The sequence below is a fragment of the Lingula anatina genome, chromosome 7, assembly GCF_051362555.1.
Source record: "Lingula anatina isolate TDL-2025a chromosome 7, LinAna3.0, whole genome shotgun sequence".
NCBI classification, from domain to species: Eukaryota; Metazoa; Brachiopoda; class Lingulata; order Lingulida; family Lingulidae; genus Lingula; species Lingula anatina.
In genome coordinates, this window is record NC_141773.1 from 4,697,490 (window position 1) to 4,708,712 (window position 11,223).

General features: G+C 39.3%; 1 protein-coding gene across 1 annotated transcript; it reads right to left on the reverse strand.

Annotated features, from left to right (window-relative positions):
• Positions 1-193: 193 nt before the first annotated feature.
• LOC106177342 (methyltransferase-like protein 27) lies at positions 194-6,796 on the reverse strand. Its single transcript, XM_087016510.1, has 6 exons — positions 6,706-6,796; positions 3,388-3,525; positions 2,238-2,363; positions 1,897-2,032; positions 1,531-1,623; positions 194-1,224 (listed from the first exon to the last, which is right to left on the reverse strand). The coding sequence occupies exons 2-6, from the start codon at positions 3,502-3,504 to the stop codon at positions 1,040-1,042; spliced, it is 657 nt and encodes a 218-aa protein (XP_086872636.1). The 5' UTR covers positions 3,505-3,525; positions 6,706-6,796; the 3' UTR covers positions 194-1,039.
• Between the last annotated feature and the right edge of the window lie 4,427 nt (positions 6,797-11,223).

Below are 11,223 nucleotides of genomic sequence, written 5' to 3' on the forward strand. Positions count from 1 at the left end.
GAAGTCTTCATTTACTTAGAAGAAATAAAAAAGTTCATTTGCGGAGTGAATAGTATTTTTATTAAAATTTCGAGTTTGTGAATCACACATTCTTTATAAAGGTTGAGTGAATATAACGAATTGGAGCTTACAAAAGCTTATTCACCGAGTTTTTCAGACAAATGCAAGGGCATTCATACCCTATTTCTCCATTCCGATCACGTATTTACTTCCTGTCGTTGTCTTTTGCATGACTACCAGAATTTTCCATTTTGATTTGTCACTCCACCATTCAATATTTCCTTACAAAACAATCTCTAAGAGCCTTGTTTCAATTCAAAATCTAAAATATTATTTGCATTACCTCAAACTTGAATCGTACCCGTATCCCTCTCAATAAGAATCTGCATATTAAAATTTAATTAAAGTATTCCAATGGCCTAGTTAGGTACGTCAATGTTATACTACCCATATACACAATTTGCACGATGCGAGGTTGCCGAATTTTTGAGAAATAATAAAGTTAAATCTTTGGGTATCCTGCTACCAATGTACAAAATGCGGTAGGGGTGACATTGTTTGGTAGGGGAGTATATGATGTTTATCAATAAATTGCTTGTAAAAGATCATACGAAAGCATGGTTAATTATCTTGAATAATTGATATAATATTCTAAGGCCGCATTCATAACAGTGGACTAAGAAGTCCGCAGATCAAATATGGCTGACCGACTTGAAAACTTCCCCACGGGGAATCTATTCAGCGTATGATAGCGGATTAGAAGGCAAGTTTTTTAGTGGGTCGCCATAATTGACCCAGGGACTAGTAAGTCCACTGTTCTGAATGTGGCCTAGGATAGGAAATATCCAACCCCACAATTTTTCTGCTAAAAAACTAAAAAACTTGCCTTCTGGGTCAGTGCATCTACATGTAGATTAGTAATGTCCTCCTTTATACAAGGCTGCAGATTTGGTTAACACATTCTTCACCTGTATCTAAGACCTATCATATACATGTGCATCAGTAAGTCATAAATCGGGTTCATGCAACAAGACCGCATTTACTTCACTTGAAAAGCGTACTGCATCCCGTCCAGAGAGTTAAAGGCCTGCTTGACCAGACGTCTGGTCACCGTGACCCAGCTTCCGTTCACGAGGAAGCCGTCAATCAGTTCGTCCCAACTCTTGCCCCCATAACCAACATCATGTAAATACTTCAAAACACTGTCCATGACCACGTATCCACCTGAAAGCGAAAAAAAAACACTCGAGCAATCAATTTAAACTTAGGCCCGCCTTTGTTTTATCGGTTAATTTAAAATGTTTGATTTCTGAGGGTGAAACCATCATCTGATATGGCTTGAATGGGCAAAACCAGGAGGGTCAAGTTCCATTTTGGAAATGTTTGGATACACTGAACCCCGAAATGAAATGACCACGGGAACTCCTGAAAGGTTTGTGTGGAATAATCTAGATTAAAAAAGAACGAGCCCTTTACAACTATCATTAATAGTTCACTCCATAAATTATTGACAATGCCACACTGACTTACCTGGCTTAACGATACGAATGAATTCCCCAAAGCAACTTCCTTCCACTTGTCCAACTGCCACTCCCCCGGCCATTACAACTGCGTCGTATGTATCTGGAAGTTAAAGGAAAGGAAAGCTTTGCGTGGAATTCTCCTTAAGAAATGAGGTGTTCTTTGTCAAAATATCGACCACGTTGCCAACTTGAATTTTGAAACTAAGCCTTGTACAGTGTCACTACAAATCTTGAAGCACACTCTAGGCAAATTTGGTATCCAAGGAATTATAGGACTTCTTAATACTTCCCATGTTCCACCCAAGCTCCATTTCAGAGAGCAACATTTTAAGTGACATGCCTAGGTATAAAAAAGCTATTTATTGCTACTTACTGTCCGGTATATCCAATCGCTCGGGGCCAAGTAAAGTACATATCGTTTTCTTGTAGATGCCCTTCTGTTTTGCCTTCTCGAGCATTGCAGGCGATCCATCTAGGGCGTGGAGGTTGTGGAAGCCACGTTTTGTAAGCTGAGACATGCGAAATAGGAGGTTATTTTAACTTTTATGTCCTACGCAACCTGCACCATAGACTTTTTTGACAGAATGTCATTGGATTTTGTTCAAACTTACACAGTGTTACACACATTAGGTGAGAACACAATTTGAGTTAAATAATTTTTCAGTTGTTCTTATTATAACACCCCCAAAAGAAACTCATAACCAAAAATCTTACTTCTACTCCGGCCAAACCGGTTCCACAGGCGGCGTCTAAAATTAGCGCATCCTTGTTGTCTGCTAACACCTTTTCCACTTCATTAGCAGTGTAACTTGGCCCAAAGTAATTGAAATATACCATTTCCTTGAAAGAGAGCACTTTAAAGATTTGACATATGCAATCAACAATACAATCTTATTAAACATTTTATCATGTTACATCTAATGAATACAGCTTGTTTGGTTTATGCTGTTTATAAAGTGCTATTTGTTTTGTATTGCAAAGTTCACTTGGGGCGACGAAGAATTGGCTCCCATGTAGTAGGCGAGATGGTAGTTGTCAACGAGAACCTTAACGAAGACCAATGCATCTAAGGTCTGGAAAAGGAACTTTGGACTACTGCTCGTACAGCCATTGCCAACCAGATCCAGTCCCCACCCCTAACTGGTGGGAGAAATCCCTAAATCAGAACCTCATTAAGAATGTGTGAGGCGGTATGCTCGGAAGAGGGTGATAACTGAAGGATAAACCAGTAAACAAAAATGATCTCATACTACATTTGCACAAAAGTCGCAAAATTGGTCCACGCACGGACGTGTCCGGCGTATTCTCTCATACAAAATGTACGGTGCAATATACTTAAATGTTTCTTTGATTTTAGCAATGGTTAGCTTATTCATTGGTTGAACAACCGGTGAAATTCTATGTAAAAACAAAAACAAAAACAAAAAAAAAAAACATTCTAGAAGTTTAATAATGGGTTGATGACTTGATACTATGTATCATTTTAAGCAGGGGAATTACTGCTTTTTTTGGTAGGGGAGTATATATATTCTCAAAAGTGTTCCTCGGCACTTGCGCGCGATGTCAACTTTTTATACTTTCTAACAAATAAAGTCCTTGGCGGAGGTCTTCCATCTCTGAATGTTGTTTTTGTACCCTGGGTCAGTGGTCTACCAATTATTGAATTCAAAATTTCTAACCAACCTCGATCCTAACCGAAGACGTCATTGAGGTCCAGCGAGAAGGCAAGGCCTATACTGGGACAATGTTTTACCGAAAATGCTGTTTGCCCCCCACCCCCCCCCCCCCACCCCCAAATAGGCCTTGTGCCTTGTACTCATAGTGTTACCAAAACAGGTTATAACAAATTGGTGGATTAGCTCACCTTTTCGTAATCATTTGCCCATCTTTCATACAAGGCCTCTGCCTCTTCGTTTGTGATGCCTGGTTTGTCAAGCGCACTTAAGATCGGCGAGGAAGGCTTTTCCCATATTTCAGTCATGCTTTCTGTCTTGAAGCAGTTCTGAAGTGTTAAAGAAAAACTCTGCCCCATAGTCTGCTGGAGTCAATTGCTGCCGAAAGATACCATATATAAAAGTATCGGTACATATATGTATAGACACTTAGGCACTAACTACTATATAAAGTCTTGTTGTAAATGTAGGTGCCAGCGCTACATTATAGGTGTATGGAACGGTTTTGCTGAGTTACCCATTCTGGTTTCAAATGTAACGGACTTTTCCCCTAAAAATCAACACGCATTCTACATATGATTTCGGTTTATTTTGCCGAACAGGACGTTATATATAACCCGATATTTTCGCAGAATTTCAGCAGAACAAGTTGTGCACGAAAATAAAAGGGGGGTGGTTTCAAAATGTATGTCCACCACATTGTATCTGTGACACTACAAAGGTATATTTTTCCCGGCAGGCTTTTAGGCATCTAATAAAAATGTTTACACTGACTGAGCATGATAGCAGAAAGGTGGGTTCTACTCCCGCAAAAGATAAATTTGCAAAATAATTCAATTTGTATATTTCATTCTCCTATCCCAAATGTAGAAACAAATAATAAAAAATACCCAAAACTGAATGTGACAACTCTTTAAAAGCCACCCACTGTTTCCAACGTAGTCGTTCTTCTATTCCAAGCGGAGGTATCTTAGGCTGTTAATCTGACTGCTTTCATCGTGGAGTTAATGCGCATTAGGTATATGTACATATACATTTATTTCCCTATAGATCTGTTCTTTTGTCTTTCTTTTTTCCCACACGGGTATATTTCTGTGTGTGTGTGTGTGTGTGTGTGTGTGTGGCTGGAGTAGTTAATTTGGACATTTGTGCTCACAAATCAGAGGCTCGAGTTAGAAAAGGCCCAATCCGTTTAAAAGGTCTGCCATTATCAACATTCCAGTAAAAAAAAAGGCTTGACTTTGTATACGAGATCGTTCATGTGAAAATACAACTGGACAAAGAAATGTACTGGATGACTAACACACAAAGGTGGATGCTATGCTTTAATGAACACTCACGGTGGAGATTGTAACCTTTGGGCCACAAAACAGTCTCGTCCTTGTTTGAACCCTAAGCAGTGAGTGAACATTAAATGATTGAAACTGGTCGTTGTTGTCAGCGTTGGATGTCCTCATAGCGCTTTTCACATAAACATTTTGATCACGAATCTGGAAAGTAGTGTTAACGCGTTATCCAACCAAAAGCTCTACAATGGTGTTTGTATTTCGAGCATGTTTGGGCAGTCCCGGACACGCCGTTAAGGCGCATTTTTTGACAGCACGTGGAAATTATAGTGTTTCAGTTTGTGCTCGTTAGCTAGTTTAATAGTCAAGGTAATGGTCACAATAAGTGGTGGTCTATTGTCACTTTTTTACTCCAGTCAGTGGCACTTTCAAAGGGTGACGGCGTCTGTTTGTTTCAGTCAGTACAGAGTCAACAGTGTAAGCTACCAACTAGAACGTCAATGCCCTGTTTTTATTCAAAACTGCCCTTCTTTGACCCTCTCATATTACAGGGGCCTCTAGCATTGCATAGTTTTGTAAGGGATTGCCAGTGGCCCATGTAATCAGATAGTACCCTTCCTTTGTCTGGATCGGCCAAAGTATACCAACCCCGTGTATCAAAATGTGGTTTCACGCGGTCAAGGAAAAACTTTTTAATTGGGTTCTCCTAAAAAGGCGACAAAGGGCAGAAAGGTGAAATATATACCATGGACAAGGGGTCATGTTTTCACCAGGACGTCATACTGCCTATGCTTTGGAAAATACATTGTGTTGATTTGCATACCCCTCAAAATGGCACTTTTCCTTCTTTACGTGAGCATTACTCTGCTTGGGAAAACCCTATCATCAGAATTTAAACTCAGTGTCATGTCTATCTCCTTTGCTTATTATGTGACAAATTGTAAGTGCCTATGGCATTAATTTGCGTCTGAAAATCAAGTCGGGCATTTGTTTACGAATTTTTAAAGGTGGCCCCTAAAAAAGGCTTTGTGTCACTAAAACTTACTTTTGCTCCAATTAAGACAAAAACGTGACAGTTTATTTTTTCAGAGATATGTAGCTATCTGTAGGTACAATTTCAAGCCTCTAGCTTAATTAGAATAGGTAATGTGAGGACCCTACATGAACGTCAAGTCTTAATGGAAGGTGAATTTTCATCCGCTTTTTCAGATACGTAGACTCGTACTGCTTATTGTGGTCATCGTCGGATTTCCTCATGGTGATTTACACGTACATATTTTGACCACTAATATGGAAAGTAGTGTTAATGGTTATCCAACCAAAAAGTTTACAAAGGTGTCCGTATTTCCAGCCTTTTTGTGTTAACAGATAACCTAACCGCTATGATATTCAAAACTAACCTTCTTTGACCCTCTCATATTACAGGAGCCTTTGACATAAATTACAAAATTGCCGATTGGCCGATACAATATTCTTAAAAGACTGTCAGTGGCCCCTGTAATGAGACCACAGTATACGTACACCCGGTCACAGTATACCTACCCCTCTATCAAAGAGTGCATAGTGTAACGCGGTCAAGGGCACACTTTTTAATTGGATTTTAACAAAGACGGTATAGGGCAGTAAGATGAAATATATACCATAGACAAGGACTCGCGTTTTTCACCAGGTCGTCAGGTCAAGTTCTATTGCCTACGCTTTGAAAAAATACATTGTGTCGATTTGCATTCCCCTCTAAATGACGCAAGATACGTTCACTTTTCCATTTTTACATGAACATTACTCTGCTTGAGAAAACCCTAGAATCAGAACTTAAACTCTGTGTTTATGTCTATCTCCTTTGCTTTTTATGTGACAAATTTCTAGTGCCTATGGCATTAATTTGCGTCTGAAAATCAAGTCGGGCATTTTTTTACGAATTTTTAAAGGTGGCCTCTAAAAAGGCTTGGTGTCACTAAAACTTACTTTTGCTCCAATTAAGACAAAAACGTAACGGTTTTCTCTGATATGTAGCTATCTGTAAGTAAAATTTAAAGCCTCTAGCTCATTTAGAAAAAGTATTGTGAGGACCGTACATGTACGTCAAATCTTAATGGAAGGTTGTTTCTCATCGGTTTTTACAGATTCGCACTTAGCTTTCACCAATATAAAATTACCTTTTTCGCGCTCTAATTGCCTATATAGTATATAATTTTTTGTGTAATACATGAAATAAATAAATACCTTAAATATTCCCCTATCTTCGTCAGTGTTAATATAAGTGGGCACACCTCAGTGCATGACAGGTAAGATGTACCAGAACGGGAAATCGTCTCACACGTGATATTCGAGGAGTAATGGATGCTAGCATATCCCGCACGAAAATGCAGTAGTATCGAAGTAGCAAAGAAGCATTAACGCAGTAGTGGTGTGGAGCATATTTGCAGTAGAAATGCAGTATAGCCTACTGCAATTCTACTTCAAAAATTACATAGGGTTGTACAGAGGAGGAGCATTAATGCAGTAGATTAGCAGCATGATAGAAGCATGTTTCAAATATGCTAATTAGCTCCCACATCGAAGCAGATTTGAAGCATGTTTGCAGTATGATTGCAGTAGTCTACTGCGCTGGAGTATCTACTTCGTTTTCGTGCGGGATAGCACAGACATCAAACGCCTGCGCATAAACAAAAAGTGCGCTTTTTGAAATGAAAAAAAAAATGGCTAGTTTTGTTTATCAGTTTACCTGACAGTTTTTTTCCAATTGGTTGATTTGATTAACTTTGCTTTCTGATAGCGTGTGAAAAAGAAGATGGAAAAAGATGGAAATAGTTTGTTGTACGTATTAAAAATACACTCAAAAATACACTAATTTTTTTCTGCCACTTAATCCAGCAGAATCATTTCATAATAAAATAGACATAAAGACTGGGAATGTAAGGGACCATTTTCAGACCCTATCGTACTAACTGTATATCAATCTATCTTCAAGGGGATTTTCGCTAAATCGCAATCAACTTAAGCGGCTTAGATGTCTGTCTCGCCTACTGAAGCTGCTAGGGGGTAATTAATTATCGTTTTGCAGCTTTAGTAGGCCTGTCAGACATCTAAACTTAAGCTGAAAACAATTTAGCGAGAAAGCCACTGGGGTTGGATCGATCCTGTTAGATCGATCTACATGTAGGTATGGGAACCCAGTCAGACATGAACATTCCCAATTATTTATTTCATCAGGTATTAAAAACTACAGTGCTTGCTGAAATCACACTTTATTTGCAATGAAAAAGTTCTTTCCGCAATTTGATATGATTTTATTATTTTTACGACTCTTCGGTTGATAAGCTGTCCATCTGTTCCTAGAACTGACCATATATTAGCAAATCACAAAATGGTTTCAACAAGACCAGATTTACTCCAACATTGCATCCTGTCTAGAGAGTTAAACAACTGCTCCACCAGGCGTCTGGGCACCGTGACCCAGCGTTTGGCCTCTATGTACCTGCCGATTGTTTCGTCCCAACTCTTTCCTTCGTTACTAGTACGATGGAAATACTTCGAAATGGTGTCCAAGACAATGCACCAGCCTGAAAGATAAAGAAGAACACTTAAGGAAACCTTTGTTGAACTCTGCGTATGTTAATATGGATTCTTGCGATGTTTTTAAACCCAGGCCGTTTGATTTCCGAGGGTGAAAGCATAATCTGTTAGAGGGTGATGGATGAAACAAAATCAGGAGAGAGAATAATCACTCTGGAAATGTTTATATACATCATACGTCGATATAAAATGACCACGGGACCTGTTGAATGATTTGCGTGGAATAATCTAAGTTCCAAAAATAATGCTCCTTTTAAAATCACCATTACTGGTTCACTATTCGGATTCTTGCTACTGTCACACTGTCCTACATGTACCTGGCTTAACAATGCGAATGAGTTCCCCCAAGCAACTTCCGTCCACGTGCCCAGCACCGCCAGCCCTGCACATGACAACTGCCTCGTATGTATCTGGGTGTTAAAAGAAAGATAGTAAAAATGATCTGCAGCTCCCCTAACGGATTGTAGTAGCCTATGTCATAATACCGCCCTTATGAAAAAGTCCTATAGGATCCGTGGGGGTGACGCACGTGCGACGCATTCCGGGTGTGCTCTCGACTTTGTTCGTTAGTTTTGAGGGCGTGCGCCTTACTCAACACGCAAAGGGCACTTGCTCCTTCATTGCTTGCGACGTGCGTCTTGCACAACGCGCGTCTCTCTTGCTAACTCCGCGCGAGGGGAGCAAGTTACGCTTGCGGCCTCGCTGTTCGCAGGCTATAGAATCTTTTGGACATGTCCAACATCCTCCGTACGTGCTTACGGGCTGTCTGCGAACTCAAAATTTCGTAAGAAGGACTTGCCGTGAGATTCTACGCAAAATTTGGACGCAAACAGCCCGTAAGAGCCCGTACGGCCGGTTGTGACCGAGGCTTTATACATTTTGCACAACAGGTGCGATCAACCGACGATCTAGTTAATTTTACATTATATCCGCCAAGAATGTAACGGTTAGCCTACGTTAGTCTGTTTTCCTGGGCCCCGTAACTCGAAAGCATCGCGCATTGCGACCGAGTGCAAGCGTCTCGATTCCATAATTTGTCCATACTCGCCCAATATAATACACTGTAGCCTCTATGTGATATCGCTATTGGCAATACGTGATGCTTTCGAGTTACGGGGCCCTGTACTGCATGTGTTATTGTTTGTCACCAGCCTGATTTAAGTACAGATGGTTTTTGCTGAAATTTACAGGACAGATCAGAAGTGGGCTAACATACAAGTAATTTGATTTTGGTGGTCATTCGGATAACGGTCTGGATCCAATAATTTTGAAAGGATTCGGCACTACTGCCACATAGGACTCATGGTTATATGCAAACCAGATCCAGACCCCCCTCCCCATATAGCTCATTAAGAATGTGTAGGATATCCTCGGAAATGGATAACTGAAGGATAATAATGCAAACAATGATTTCGTACTATCTTTGCACCGTCTGTGGAACGCCATTACTTCGCGAAAGTTACAGGACCTTTTGACTCCATGCACAGACGCGACAGGTGCGTCCTCCAATCCAGGGATTATTGTATCAAACACTTAAATGTGCCTTTGATATGTTTACTATGGCTAGTTTATTCATTGGTTGTACAATCATTAAAATTTTGAGAAACAATGTTTTTTGAAGTTGAATAAAGAAAATTAGTTCATGACATGGTTTTCTATATCACTTTAAACATTGCGTTAGGGGTGACACTCACCTTATCGTAACCACTGGCCCATCTTGCATACACGTCCTCACCTCTTTATCTGTGATACATGATCTGTTAAGTTCACTCAATCTAGGTAAATTTTTGTCCTTCGTTTTAGGCGTTCTTGCTTTTAATTTATGAAGTAATTCCGTAGTGTTCGCCTTCTAACGCCTACCCCTATATCATTTGCAGGGCCGTCTGCTGTTGACGTGTCCTTTCGAAAATTAAACAGGGTATATAGTGCTATAAGAAAAAACAAAGCAAGCAAAAATATAGCTTTCTTCAATTTTACAGTCTTGTTTATTAAATAATGTTATTTTGCTGGCTTTTAAACCTGTTTTCTATAGATTCAAATATTTCTACATATTTTCGGATTGAAGGAAAAGTAATAGACTCCAGATCGACTGTGACAGCAAAATTTTAAAGTATTTAAGGATTTACAAAGATTCCACTCGTTTTTTTCACCAAGCTGCCCTTCCCGTGTCATCCATAGTATAATGTACAGATAGTAAAATTGCTACTATCTGCTGAAAGAAACGAGATTATTAAGTACATTGCCCTTAATTTTTTCAACCCTTAATCAACAGAAGCCAGAAAAACTATTAGTCAATTTACCGTTAGGTTCCAAACGCATAGGGATAATAAAATGGTTGCGCCATATTTGTGATATCGGGGAAACATAACCATCGCATGAGGGTCATTAGCATAATAAAGATGCCACGCATGTTAATATAATTTGTCCTAGCGTTTTGACTGTTTTTATATAACAAGCCTGCATAAAACTTCATTAAACACAGTGAAAAGCAATTTTTACTCGATATTGTTGACAGGTACATGAAGAGATATTTGATATAAAATTCCTTACTGATTGTTTTAAGAAGAAAAATATTCAAAACCTTATCATTTGATCAAAATTTCGGTAAATGGGCATTTTTGTTTTAGTTTAAGGTTCTTTGATAATAGTTTTTAATTCATCTGTGTATTTGCTCCCCTTTCTTGGGCCACTGCTTATCAAGACTGATCATATGGTCATACAGTACCCGAGCAACTCCACAGTCGGCATTTGAAATGGCAAAAAATACTCAAAACTTAAAAACGCCTAGGTGTGAACCGCTTTGGCTCTCATCGTGCTTTTTAACGTCATAGGTGAAGTCAAACGTGATCTCAGTGTAAAACAAAATGGAAATAAAGGCATCTGATGTCATCTAACTAGGAACATTAAAGACAGCCTTATCAATAAAAGAGACCCTTGATTGATTGGGTAGCTTTCTCGGTACATCACCACGTCAAACAGTGAGCCCAACCTCCTTTCGGTTTCTAAAAAAATCACACTATTATCCCCCTCTTGAAATTGAAATTGACAAACTGAGTCACAGTTCTAAACCGTGTCAAAAAGCACCATTTGCCCCCCAAAACACCCTGGCTAGTAAATTTGTTTGTTCTTAATGCCTTAATGGTCACTAAGAGTACTTGTTATGCA

Bases quoted from the DNA above. Each gene is read 5' to 3' on its own strand.
- LOC106177342 (XM_087016510.1), bottom strand. From the start codon at position 3,504: ATGACTGAAATATGGGAAAAGCCTTCCTCGCCGATCTTAAGTGCGCTT. The intron at 2,364-3,387 runs GTGAGCTAATCC...CTCTCTTTCAAG, and splicing joins GGGCAAATGATTACGAAAAG to GAAATGGTATATTTCAATTA. The intron at 2,033-2,237 runs GTAAGATTTTTG...CGCATGTCTCAG, and splicing joins CCGGTTTGGCCGGAGTAGAA to CTTACAAAACGTGGCTTCCA.